Source organism: Trichosurus vulpecula, chromosome 7 (genome assembly GCF_011100635.1).
Source record: "Trichosurus vulpecula isolate mTriVul1 chromosome 7, mTriVul1.pri, whole genome shotgun sequence".
In the NCBI taxonomy this organism is placed as follows: Eukaryota; Metazoa; Chordata; class Mammalia; order Diprotodontia; family Phalangeridae; genus Trichosurus; species Trichosurus vulpecula.
The window spans coordinates 236,803,197-236,817,629 of NC_050579.1; the positions used below are offsets into that span (position 1 = coordinate 236,803,197).

At 37.8% G+C, this 14,433-nt stretch overlaps 1 protein-coding gene across 1 annotated transcript in view; it reads left to right on the forward strand.

The window, feature by feature from the left end:
• The window catches only part of LOC118857149 (24-hydroxycholesterol 7-alpha-hydroxylase), a 127,163-nt gene that overhangs the window by 12,849 nt on the left and 99,881 nt on the right, over positions 1 to 14,433 (forward strand). The window contains exons 3-4 of the mRNA XM_036767791.1: positions 600 to 774; positions 12,513 to 12,662. Coding sequence (XP_036623686.1) covers positions 600 to 774; positions 12,513 to 12,662 — 325 coding nt within the window. The remainder of the gene's footprint in view (positions 1 to 599; positions 775 to 12,512; positions 12,663 to 14,433) is intronic.

Here is a 14,433-nt window from a genome sequence, read left to right on the forward strand (position 1 = left end):
CATTAACTCAAAGGGCATGCACAGTTTAGTATAATTTTTTTTGGCATAGTTCCGTATTGCTTTCCAAAATGACAGGACAAATTCACAGTTCCACCAAGAATGCATAAAGTGTGCCTGTTTCAGCCCTTCTAATATTTGTTATTTTCCTCCTTTGTCATCTATGTTTATCTTTTATACATGAGGTAAAACCTCAGATTTCCTTTAATTTCTCTAATTATTAGAGATTTGGAGTATTTTTTTTCACATTGTTGTTGATAACTTAGGTTTCTTCCTTTGAAAACTGCCTGTTCATGTCTTTTGGGGAATAGTTTTTAGTCTTATAAATTTGAAGATTTAAGTTATTTATGTATTTTGTTTAAGAGAATTTTATCAGAAGCCTACTATATTTAACATAGTCCTAAACAGAGCATGCTTAGGAAGGTAAATCTGATGTAAAAAAGATTATATAATAAGTTCCAGACATTTCTGCATTGTTTTCAAGATATCTAAGATATTGCTTTCTTCCTTGCTGTGGATAATCAAATTCTAGCTATGAATCATATATACTTTTATATGTTTAAAACAGACATATGTAATATAAAATAATTTTCTGTTTATAGTATCGGTTCCAAAGAGCACCTTTTTAACATTCCATGGACTGTTATATGGCCTGTTAAAAAACAAAATGAAGATTTCCCATCTATATCAGTTTAGTGAAAAGCTGGTAGAAGGATTACACGAAGAATTGCAGAGTTTGGGCACTGATGGAAGTGAGGATCTCTGCAACTTTGTAAGGTAAATAAAGTATTTAATTTCCAAATTCTCTAGTTAAAAAATAAGTATGTAAGTTTGACATAAAGAAAAACTTCCTGATTGTAAGAGGTTGTGTACAGTTATCCTTTCCACATTGCAACTTTCCCGGTTGCAGTTTTGATATATTGCAAATCAGCATAAGAAATTAAATAGGAATTTTGGGGGAGTTTAGATGTTACAGAAAAAAAGTTTAGGAACTCAGAGATGCATAAAATTTATGCATAGTATTATATAATATCAACCCAAATTTTACAATAAGATTTTGTAAACACCCCATAAAACAAAAAGGAAAAAAATCAGACTACGTCTCTGGTATGAGGGGATGGTCAAAAAACTTTGCATAAATTTTCCAGATAGTTTAGTGTCCCTAGTCCCCCTGATGTGGAAGCAATAACTGTACTTTGGCTATACAGATTTTTTCATTCATTCATTCATTCACTTACCTAGTTATCTATTATTGATTTACTCCTCCATTCACCTCTTCATTTATTTTTATTTACTTTTACATGCGCACATGTGTATGTGTGTGTGTGTAAAATCATACTCTGCATACTTCTATTTATCACTTCTTTCTCTGGAGGTAGATAGCATCTTCCTTCATAGGTCCTTTGTAGTTGATTTGAACACGTATGATACTCAGAACAACTTAGTAATTAACATGTATTCTTTAAACAATATTGCCATTATAGTGTCCAACATTCTCTTAGTTCTGCTCATTTCACATTTCATTTTTTCCATGCAAGGGTTTTCTAAAGTCAGCCAGCTCATCATTTCATTACAGCGCAGTAGTATTCCATCATATTTATTTACTTTACAGGGAACTTCCCTAACTGCAATTTATAGTAATAAAAATATTGAATGCAAATATATTCATGTGCTCATCAAGAAGTGTAGCCACCACCATTGCTCTGATGCTTGCCATCATTATTTGGGTAGTCTAAAAGAAAGGCATGGACTGAACTGAGTATGATGGGATGATTCTAAAAAAAGTAAAACTGTATAGGGTATGATTAAAAAGGAGTAATTAGCTCATACAAATGAAGCATACGAGGAAAAATTGATAAGAAGCTAGTAGGGGGGAGGGGGAGGGCAGGTAGTACTGAAACTTTACCCTCATTGGTAATGGGTTAAAGAGGGAACAACATATATATCTAAAAGGGTATAAAAATCTTCTAAATTCAGAAAGAAGTAAGAGAGTGTATGAGTAAGGCAAGATTCATGACCTCGAAGATGACCATGAACATGCCTGTATAGTTCGGAATTGTAAAGTATAAGAGATTCTCCAGGTAGAAGGCAAGGGAAGTATAACATTTATTTAGACACCAGAACCAAAAACCCAAATTCAATATAGAAGTAATTGTATTCCAGAAACCAGTAAATCCACTTCAGTGTGAAAACAAGGAGATTATAACACGCTATTGCAGCAAGAAACCAAGTCATCCTGTAGCCTTCCCGCTTGCTGGGGCCTCCTGGTAAACACTCACAAATCCCACCTGTCTGCTTGCTTGCATTCTCTCCTCCCTCAATTCTCTGGTCTCTAAAGCTCCCTGGTTTCCACTCTCTGCTCCTCAGTCTCTCTGCAGCTCTGTCATCTTGGAGTTCTTCCTTCTCCTCCAGGGGCAGAATTCTGAATTCTCAATGGCTACCTTCTGGGTATATATGCTTTTTAGAGCCCGAGGGCTTCACACCCAGTCAGCGAAAGGGTGTAGGCCTGGGGCTTAATACTTAATAAGTAAAGAGTATAGACCTGGGGCTTAGTGCCTAGTAAGTAAAGGGTGTAGGTCTGCCTACAAACAAACCTCTAATTAAACTTCCCTTAATTAGCCTCACCTGAGGCATATTGAATAGGCAGGGGAAAGATCTTTAATCACTGATTGGCATCACAGAGGGCAAGGGGATAGGGTAGAGGGAGAGGATAAGAGGGGACTCTTAGAGGGGTGAATAGGTTAAGGAATAGGAGGGCAACATAGCAGGTAGAAGTAAATAACAGGAGTGAGGAGGGATAGGGTAAATAGGGTGAGAAGAATAGTGAGGAAAAATAGGAAGGAGGAAAATACACAAAAAGTAATTGCAGCTTAGAATGTGAATGGGACAAATTTACCCATAAAACTGAAATGGATAGCAGATTAAAAATTTGAATTCAATGATATGTTACTTTCTGGAAAAGTTATAAAAATGAGAGGTATACATAAACATAAAATTCAGGAGTAGAATTTAATATGTAAAAAAGCAGGGATAGTAATCATGATCTCAGACAAAGTTAAAGTTAAAATAGATTTAATCAAAAGTGAAAAATGAAACTACACTGTCAGCAATATTGTTCAGTATTGTTTTAGACCATTTAAAATACCCTATACAATATAAAATACCTGAGCATATACCTGCCAAAACACAGTAACTATATGAACATAAACATAAAACACCTTTTGTACAAATAAACTTGGGTCTAAATAATTGACGTAATATTTATTGTTCGTGGGTAGGTAAAGCCATATAATTTTTTAAATGGCAAATTTACCTAACTAATTTGTTCAATGTCATCCCAGTTAAAATACTGAAAGTTATTTTACCAAGTTAGAAAAAATAATAACAAAGTTTATTTGAAGAACAAAAGGTCAGGAACATCAAAGAAACTAGGGAAAAAAAAGATGTAAAGAAAGTAGATTCAGCAGTATCAGACCTTAAACTATATTATAAGGTGAGAGCATTGTTGAAGTGTAAAAAGGATAATTTCAGTTATTTTAAATTAAAAATTTCCTGTATAAATAAGACCTATGTAGCCAAGAACAGAAGGAATGCAGAAAATTGGGGAAAAAACTTTCATAGACAGTCTCTCAGATAGGATATGATTGGATCAGAATATTGCAGTGGTGTAGGAGATAATGAGCTTATTGATTTAGAAAAATATGGAAAGACTTGGACACGTGAAGGAAGATGCTATCCACCTTTAGAGAAACAGATAATACGAGGAAATAAACATTTATTATATTACAGGTATGATTTTACATATATGTGTATGAGTATATACATGTATGTTTACAGATATGTATGTCTATATATCCAAACTTAATTGTAGCCTTCTTTAGGGTCGGGGGAGGAGGGAGAGTGAAAAATAAAGTAAAAAGTGCACAGCAGAGAACAAAAGAAAACCAACAAGGAAGCAAAGATAAGCTGGGCAGCTTTGAAAACAATGTGTTGCATTTATTATATAGGTTTTTTTGAAGTGGAAATTTATTGTTTTTTATGAAATCCTGTCTTATGGTCTGCTATGTACTTGGCAATGTTGTTTTTCCTTTTCTCATTTTGTTTTTAAGTTTAAAATTAAAAAAATATTACCCAAAAAAACAGTGTAGCAGCCTGCAGCCCTCCGTTTGTCTTCATCCTAATAATATCCACTGACATATGTATCCAATGGAGAAATAGTTAGTTCTCCCTAGATCTTCAAGTTGACCGGAGTTTCTTTCTCTCTTCACTCCTGTTCTTCCTAATAGAACATTCCTATTGAGATCTGCTTTACTGATGCACTAGTGTAGAATGAGAAAAAACCCACATAGCTATGAATTATAAATAAGCTAAATAAAAATGCACACTCAGCTTGATACATTTTCTTTGGCACCCAGTGAATATTCCTTGTGGATCCACGATTTACTCTGTTTCTCTCTATTTATCCCTGCCTTTCCTCAGGAAACGAAATCATCTGACAAATCTAACTTATCTGCACAATAGTGGTCAGTACTTATTTGTTAATAATGATGATCTGATTCATTACAGTACTTATAGCTAAAATATTATGATTCTTATAGACTCAATAGGATTTATAGCAGAAAGGGACTTAATATAGAAAGCCACCCATTTTACAAAGGAAGAAGCTGAGGGCCTGTTTTTTTTTAGTGCCCTGTTCCAAATGAATCAGGGTCACACTTGAATTAATAGAAAATCATCGAAGAGAAGAATTAATCAGCACCTTATATTTACATTAATTCTTACATTCAATTGTAGCTGCCCTCTGAAAGAGTGATTTATGATAAAGTCATCACCACACCCAGGGTAGAAACTAGCCATGACATAAAACTTATCTGTAAGGTTTTTGAGGCATATTCTTTATAGCCAGTAGAAGTCTCATGGCAGGTGTAGATAAAATGAGATTCTCAAGTCTGTGTCTTGAACTGGACCTCTACCTGCAATCTGAGATTGCAGAAGGTTGTAGTCTTAATCACCCAGAGGAGAAAGGGGAGTAGAAGAGGTTAGGAGTAACAGCTCCCCAAATTGTAATTGGAGAGGGAGGGTCTGAAGTAGGGCCAAAGGACTAAAGATATGTTTGTATCAACCATCTGGCAGAAAGACCTCAAAATTCTACCACACCCCCCGCATGTTAATGTCCTGATACTAGAGTTGTGAATTAGTCCAGCTATTCTGTGGGACAATATGGCCTTGAAACTTACTAGAAGGTATTATGAATATAATGGAATATTTGTTTCAGTCATGCCAAATTCTTCACGACCCCATTTTGGGGTTTTCTTGGCAAAGATACTAGAGTGGTTGGCCATTTCCTTCTCCAGCTCATTTTACAGATGAGGAAACTGAGGCAAACACTTAAGGGACTTGTCTAGCGTCACACAGTCAGTGTCTGAGGCTGGATTTGAACGCATGTAGAGGAGTCTTCCTGATTCCAAGGCCAATGCTCTACCTTTTGTACCACCTAGTTGCCCAGTGGAATATTATTGTATCATAACTGTTGTTGTTTGTGCTTCGTTCTAAAAGAGGACCATGACATCATGGAGGTGATGCCATGACATGCAAGTGAACTGGATTTAAGTGAGGCTGGGCTGTGCAAAGTCACCAGCCTCACTTTCTCCTCTGGAGCCATCTGGGTCTAGTGGCAAGATAGAAATCAGGATCTGGAGGTAGCCCCTGGACCATAACTAATGTCAAAAGGGATGGTTTTAGAGAAACCTGAGAAAACTTATACAAAGTGAAACAGAACGAAGTGAGCAGAACCACTAGAACAGTTTATAGGACAATAACGTTATAAAGGCAAATAGCTTTGAAAGACTTAAGTATCGGATCAATATAATGACCAACCCCAATTACAGGGAACTGATCATGATTCATATTGCTCATCTCTCGACAGAAAGAGGATGGACTCGGGGTACAGAATGAGACATAAAACTTTTAAAAATCATTTGTGTTTTATTTTCACCTCCAAATTCTCTACAAACATGTATAGTCAAGCAAAACAAATTGCCACATTAGCTGAAAACATAATTATTGGACTTGGGCAATTCTAGAATTTGTTTGCTTAACTATGTATTTGTCACAAGGTTTTTGGTTTTCTTTTTTACAAAGTGAATTAATTTTTGTACATTGTAAAATTTAAATTTAAATAAGAAAGGCCTTCTACCCAAGATGGCTTGTAACCTTTCCTTTTATATACTAAAAGACTCCTTTCTCTGACGAACATTAGAAATGTTTCTGTTTTTCTAGTTCCTAAGGATCCTAGGGTAATAATCACTTGAATTGTATGGTTAGAGTAGAATGGGGCCTTAGCCTTTATATTTCTGCATGGTATATGGAAATCTGTCATTTTAAAGAACAGAATGCTACCAAAAAAATAAACTACTACACTTGTACTGATCTGAGCATTATGACAATTTTCGAAACAGGAAGAAATATTCCAATCCTTGAATAGACAAAATAGTGAAATTACATAAGTATGACGAAAGCAAAAATTACAGTTTGTATTTGCCATATGGATGATGACATAGATTGAGATGGAGGTGGTAGGTGGGTGAAGGGGAGAGATAAAAAGGCCTCCATTTAACAATATAGGTACTATATATGTATATGTGTTGGGGGATGTGGGTATATATGTATGTATATGTACATTTATGTATGTATTCTAGCAGGTGATATGTATTTACAACTATGGAAGAAGTTTGGTACTTAAAATGTTAGACATCCTAAATAGCAAACACATTCTCTTATACATTATTAACAGGGGCATAGAACTACTAAGCCTAGGCTTTATTAAAAGTGTTAGAGCAGTTGAAGTTCCAAACCAGTAAGGAAAATGACTTGCCCAATATGACATAGGTAGTCCTTATCAGAATCAGGATTTGAAAATCCTCCTAAGTATATTTCACTTTGCTGTTCCTCAGCTAGTGGTTTCCTCTCAGTGAAGAGGATTATGCCTCTGTCTTTCTTTGTATCTGGCATTGAGACCATTCTCATCATTCATTGAACTCAAAGTATGTATTAGGTGATAGAATCTTATGCCAAGAACTCCAACCCCTAATGTATTCCTTTGGCCCACTCCTTTCTGCCTCTCTCACTCTCCCTTCCTCCCCCCCCAAAAAATTATAGGCATAAGCATAAAGCTGGGAATCCAACTGCCATCACAGAAATCACGAAAACACTTCTCCTATTCATAGCTAGTCCTTTGACTCTAAATAGGTGTTAACTAAGCTATGCACCAGTTTTAGGGCCTTGAAGGAATGGAACTGTCACAGATTGAATTTATTTGCCTTGGTCTTTCCTTTAAAGGAAAGCTGTGTCATCGAATCATGAGCATCTGCCAAATAAGGATCAATCTTACTTATAGGACTCAGCAGTTCACCAAGTTATCAAGTAGGGCAGTCAAAAGTCTGTCTTCTGATCCAGTCATTAAAGGATTGGTTGAGTCATTTTAAGTTTATTGAGTAATTCCATTTTCTGAACCAATCTCTATACTATATAATTTAGGACTCTATTATTTTGGTAGGCGGAAAAGCCACATAACCATCATAGCAATTAAAACTTGGTCTCTGGGTAGACCTGACCATGTTTTGAAAGTGACATTCTTAAGGGATGTAAATGGGAGCTCTCTGAATTTTAAAATTATGGTTGAAGGTGCTCAGATTACCTAAAAATGATATATAAAGACACTTAAAAAAGAAATAAAGGTAAGGAATTCTTTAAGGAAAACTGTTGTTACTTAATATACTCCACAAATTTTTTTATTGAAAATGATGGTGAGGTGGAGCCAAGATGGCGGCTGGAAAGCAGGGACTTGCCTAGGGCTCTCCCCCAGGATCCTCCAAACACCAATAAAAAATGGCTCTGAACAAATTCTAGAACTGCAGAACCCACGAAATAGCAGAGGAAAGCAGGACTCCAGCCTAGGATAGCCTGGATGGCTCCTGGGTAAGGTCTACCGCACATGGAGCTGGGAGTGGAGCAGAGCAGAGCCCAGCATGGGCTGCGCCCAGACCAACCAGACTGGGAGCCAGGCGGAACAGGGCCTAGCACCCTGAATCAGTGAGCTGTGGCAGTTACCAGACTTCTCAACCCAAAAACACCGAAGACAACAGAGAAGGTTAGTTAGAAAAGCTGTGGGGACAGAGTGAAAGGAGTTCGTGGTTTGGCCACCACCCCAGGGTGGGCAGCAGGGGTGTGCAGCTACAGAAATACAGCTGCAGTTGCTTCAGGCACCAGGCCCACCTGGTGGGAGGAATTAAGTGGCAGATCAGAGCAGGAGTGCAGAGCCGGCTTAAGATCTGAGTCTGGTCCGGGTTGGTGGTTCTTGGGGGAAGAGGAGCACTGTGTGGCAGAGCTTGCTGTATAAAAATAGCTCTGAAAGCAACAGCGCATCCCCTCAAGCTTGGAACAAAGTACTCTCTACAAGTAGTCATACCCTGACAAAAAATTCAAGGGTCAAGTAGCTGGCTGGGAACATGGCCAGGCAGTGTAAATGGACTCAGATTCAGACTCAGACTTTGGAATCTTTCTTTGGTGACAAAGAAGACCAAAACATGCTGACAGAAGAAGTCAACAAAGTCAAAGAGCCTACATCAAAAGCCTCCAAGAAAAACATGAACTGGTCTTAGGCCATGGGAGAGCTCAAAAAGGATTTGGAAAAGCAAGTTAGAGAAGTAGAGGAAAAATTGGGAAGAGAAATGAGAATGATGTGAAAAAACCATGAGAAACAAGTCAATGACTTGTTAAAGGAGACCCAAAAATACTGAAGAAAAGAACACCTTAAAAAATAGACTAACTCAAATGGCAAAAGAGCTCCAAAAAGCCAATGAGGAGAAGAATGTCTTGAAAGGCAGAATTAGACAAATGGAAAAGGAGGTCCAAAAGACCACTGAAGAAAATACATTAAAAATTAGATTGGAGCAAGTGGCAGCCAGTGACTTTATGAGAAATCAAGATATTATAAAACAGAACCAAAGGAATGAAAAAGTGGAAGACTGTGACAATCCCATTGGAAAAACCACTGACCTGGAAAATGGATCCAGGAGAGATAATTTAAAAATGATTGGACTACCTGAAAGCCATGATCAAAAAAAGAGCCTAGATATCATCTTTCAAGAAATTATCAAGGAAAACTGCCCTTATATTCCAGAGCCAGAAGGTAAAATAGAAATTGAAAGAATCCACCAGTCGCCTCCTAAAAAGATCCCAAAAAGAAAACTCCTAGGAATATTGTCGCCAAATTCCAGAGCTCCCAGATCAAGGAGAAAATACTGCAAGCATCCAGAAAGAAACAATTTGATTATTGTGGAAACACAATTGGAATAACCCAAGAACTAGCAGCTTCTCCATTAAGGGATCGAAGGGGTTGGAATATGATATTCCAGAGGTCAATGGAGCTAGGATTAAAACCAAGAATCACTTACCAAGCAAAACTGAGTATCATGCTCCAAGGCAAAATATGGATTTTCAATAAAATGAAGGACTTTCAAGCTTTCTCAGTGAAAAGACCAGAGCTGCATAGAAAATTTAACTTTCAAACACAAGATTCAAGAGAAGCATGAAAAGGTAAACAAGAAAGAGAATTCATAAGGGACTTACTAAAGTTGAACTGTTTTGTTTATATTCCTACATGAAAAGATGATGTGTATAATTCATGAGACCTTAGTATTGGGAGAGCTGAAGGGAATATACATATATAGAGAGACAGAGGACACAGGGTAAGTTGAATATGAAGGGATGATATCTAAAAAAATAAAATCAAATTAAGAGATGAGAGAGGAATATATTGAGAGAGGGAGAAAGGGAGAGATAGAATGGGGTAAATTATCTCACATAAAAGTGGCAAGAAAAATCAGTTCTATTGGGAGGGAAGTGGGGGCAGGTGAGGGGGAATGAGTGAATCTTGCTCTCATCAGATTTAACCTGAGGAGTGAATACCATACACACTCAATTACCCCACAGGAAAGAAGGAGGAAGGAGATAAAAAAGGGGGAACAATAGAAGGGAGTGCAGATAGGGAAGGAGGTAACCAAAAGCAAACACTTTTGAAAAGGGACAGAGTCAAGGGAGAAAATTGGATAAAGTGTGATAGGATAGGAAGGAGCAAAATATAGTTAGTCTTTCACAACATGAGTATTGTGGAAGGGTTTTGCGTAATGATACACATGTGGCCTATGTTGAATTGCTTGCCTTCTTAGGGAGGGTGGGTGGGGAAGGAAGAGGGGAGAGAGTTTGGAAGTCAAAGTTTTAAAAGATGTTCAAAAAAAGTTTTTGTATGCAAGTAGGAAATAAGATATACAGGCAATGGGGCATAAACATCTATCTTGCCCTACCAGAAAGTAAGGGAAAAGGGGATGGGGGGGAGTGGGGTGACAGAAGGGAGGGCTGTCTGGGGAACGGGGCGATCGGCATATATGCCATCTTGGATTGGCAGGGAGGGTAGAAATGCAGAGAAAATTTGTAATTCAAACTCTTGTGAAAATGCTAAAAATGAAAAATATTAAATAAATAAATAATGAAAATAATGAAGTTATCACAAAAGCTAAAGGTGAAGACTTTCAAGAATTTTCTTCTCTCTCTTCCTCTCCCCTCCCTCCCTACCCCCTCCTCCGTCTCCCTCTCTCCCTCACCCAATATCTAGGGTTGGGATAAAAGGTTAGAATGTAATTGCTTCTTACCCTTTTCCCATTCTCACAAACCAGTCACCAAGTTTTGTCAATATTTTGGTTTTGGTTTTTTAGCCTTGACAATGTCGATTGCATCTACTCACTCCTTTTTCTTTCTGCTGCCACCACCCTAGTTCAGGCTCTCATTAACTTTGAGTGTGGCTAGACAGGATTATCCTTAGCAAGGAAAATGTTAGACATACTTTCCCCTTGGGGGCGGGGGGGATATAGAGAGAGAGATAGAGAGTGAGAGAGAGAGAGAGAGAGAGAGAGAGAGAGAGAGAGAGAGGGAGGGAGGGAGGGAGGGAGGGAGGGAGGGAGAGGGAGGGAGGGAGGGAGGGAGAGAGAGAAAGAAAAAGAAAGAAAATGAACAGATGTTGATAGTAATGATACTGAGTTTTGAAGACTGCAGAGAAGAATACAGGGATGGCCTAAATTAAGAATCTAAACCATCTGCTATAGTATATAGCATTGGGGAGCTTCATTAGAAAGAGGAGTTTGAGATGGGAAGCTGAAAGTAAGGATTGTGGAGCAGAAATCAGGATAGGGAAGGCAGCATAGCACAGTGGTATGAGTTCTGGGTTTAGAGTCAGATTCCTCCCTCTGCCACTTAGTGTCTGTGTGACTGTAGGTAGTTTACATTATCTGTCTGGCCCCAACTTTCTCTATTAAATGAAGGAGCTGGATAAGGTGTTCCCTAAGATCTTTTCTAGTTTTCCATTTGTGATCCTTAAGGATTTATTGTTCAGTTATTTTAGTCATGTCTGACTCCTCATAACCCCATTTGGGGTTTTTGCAAAGATACTGGAGTGCTTTGCCATTTCTTTCTCCAGCTTATTTTACAGATGAGGAAACTGAGGCAAACAAGGTTAAGTGACTTGCCTAGGGTCCTCACAGCTAGTGTCTGAGACCCAATTTGAATTCAGGAGGATGAGTCTTCTTGACTCTAGGCCTGGTACCGTCCATTGCAGTACCTAGCTTCCCTAGAAATACGGGTAGATGTAAATTCTAGTCTGATAGCCACCTTGGAAACTGGTTAGTGAAGAAGAGATGGCCTAGCTACTTATCTTACACTGATGGGGCACACCCTCTTCCTACTCTCTACAAAGGCAGAAATCATATCCTCTCTTAGAGATGGGGTGGACCCGATCTCAAATCACAGACTTTGTTGTTTAGTCATTTGTCAGTCATGTCTGACTCTCCATGACCTCATTTTGGGGTTTCCTTGGCAACGATACTGGAGTGATTTGCCATTTCAAAGTTGTCTCCAGCTCATTTTACAGATGAGGAACTGGGCAAATGACTTGCCTAGGGTCACACAGCTACTAAGTGTCTGAGAGAGGATTTGAGCTCAGGAAGGTTAAGTCTTCCTGACTCTAGGCCTGGCACTCTTATCCACACTGCCACCTAGCTACCATTAAAACCCCTTTTACCTGAGCAACAAAGTTAAAGAAACTTGAGTGTTTTTCTCGCTTGGTACCATTTTTTTGATTTATCATTATTTATATAAAAATGAAATCATTATGGTGCACTTTCCTTCATACAGAGGTATGAGGTTTTTTTTTTGTCTTTGGGCCTAGAATAGCATTTTGTTCCAATAGAATGTAAGCGCCTTGAGAGCACAGGCCATTTCATTTTTGTCTTTGTGTCCCCTACACTAGCATATAGTAGGTGCTAAGAGAATAATAAATGCTTATTAAGTAAATAAATGAAGAAATGCTTATTCATTGACTGCTTTGTTAGTTGACCTCAGAGGTCCTTTCCAATTCTGCAATCATGAACCTATGATGCTATGATTCGTTTGTATTTTTCTTCTAGGCGTGCCCTGTATCCTGTCACAGTGAATATTATTTTTGGCAAAGGCTTATATCCAACAACCCAGGAGAAAATTCAAGAATTCAACGAGCATTTTCAGATTTATGATGATGGTTTTCAATACGGGAGTCAGATACCAGAATGTTTTTTAAGGTAGTCATTTTATCTAATTCATTCATGGACATACTTCTATTCTCTTGGCCATACTAAGGAAAGGGTGAGTGCAGTAAAGAAAAACTTAGAGGTCATATAGTATCACAGAGATTTTAAAGATGGAGAACAAAGATATTTCTTTGTGATTTTTAACTTTGAGGTGCAAAGATGAGATAAATATTATTGTTCTTATTTTGGTGAGGAGAGAAAGGAAATGGGATGTTAATATTTTATTTTCTTTTTCTCCTTCATTTGCAGTTCAATATTGACTTTAGTGATAAGGATCCCATAATGCCTTAGTTATAGAGACCAACTGTTTAAACAATGAGAGTCAGATGTTGCTGTCCTTACTTTTTTTGAGAAATAAAGTCATTTATGGAGATGACAAACTGTCTCTCACAGCTGGCTTAGGTTAATGGTTCATTTTTCACAAAATAAAGTGGATGATAATTTAATAATAATATTTTGACAATTTCTAAATTCAGGAACTTCAACTTTCCTCTACTTCTCATGCTCCTCTTCCTCTAAAGAAAGTAAATATATGTTTTATTCTCCATTAATTTATACACATTTTCTTCCATTCACCTCTTAGTAGTAATTGTTCCCTGTGTAATGGCACTTATTCTTGTATGGTTTGCCAAATTATTTTGTCGTCTTTCAGAAAATCACAGAATTTGAAGGTCAGAAAGCACCTTACCCATCATCTGTATCAACTCCTATACAAAAGCATCCCCAATATAATATTTGACAAGTGATCATCCACCTGTCAATGGAAGCTTGAGGGAAGTCACCACTTTTGAGGTAGCCCCCTTCTGGAGAACGCAAATTGTTAGGAAGTCTTGATATCAAGTCTAAAGTGCCTTCTTGGTAAATTCTACCCATTGCTTTTGGTTCCTCCCATATTCTCCCTTCACCAGACCTCATCTGGAGTATTGTATTTGTTCTGGTCACATAATAAGGAGACTGATGAGAATGTCTAGAGTGGACAACCAGAATGGTAAAGAGTCTTAAATCCCAGTCATTTGAAAATTGGTCGCATTTGGAAAGAGGGCAATTTAGGCGTGCTAGATCATCTTGGGATCTTTCAGAAGATCACAGAATTTGAAAGCTGGCACAGACTTCATTGGCCATTAATTTCTACCATACCCCGCCCCCAAAAGGTTATCTGGTTTCTTATTGGTAATCTTCACTTCTCTTTCCTTGGAAATTCTGCCCCTATTAATGCAGCCCACTTTCATTCACTTTTTTTTCTTTCCACACCACTAACTCATTTTGATCTTGTAGGCCACTAAAATATTTGCATCTTTTTGAGAACAACTCCTGTCTATCCATACCTCCCTATCTTATACCCATGATGTTGACTTTTGTATCCAAGAGCAAAAATTTATATTTATATTTTAGTTCATCTAATTATATTTTGTCCAGTCCTCTAGAATAGATGTGTCAAACTTGCAGCCAGGGTGCCACATGGGTTCCTCAAAACTCCTGAATGTAGCCTGAACCAGATTACAGTGTGATTGAAAAATGTCTAACAAAATAAATAAAACTACAATAAACTATAGATGGGCAGCTAGGTGGCACAGTGGGTAGTATGTTGGGCCTGAAGTCAGAAAGACTCACCTTCCTGAGTTCAAATCTGGCCTCAGAGACATACTAGCTGTGTGACCTTGGGCAAGTCACTTAACCCTGTTTACTCAGTTCTTTATTTGTAAAATGAACTAGAGAAGGAAATGCAAGCCACTTGAGTATCTTTCCTAAGAAGACTCCAAAT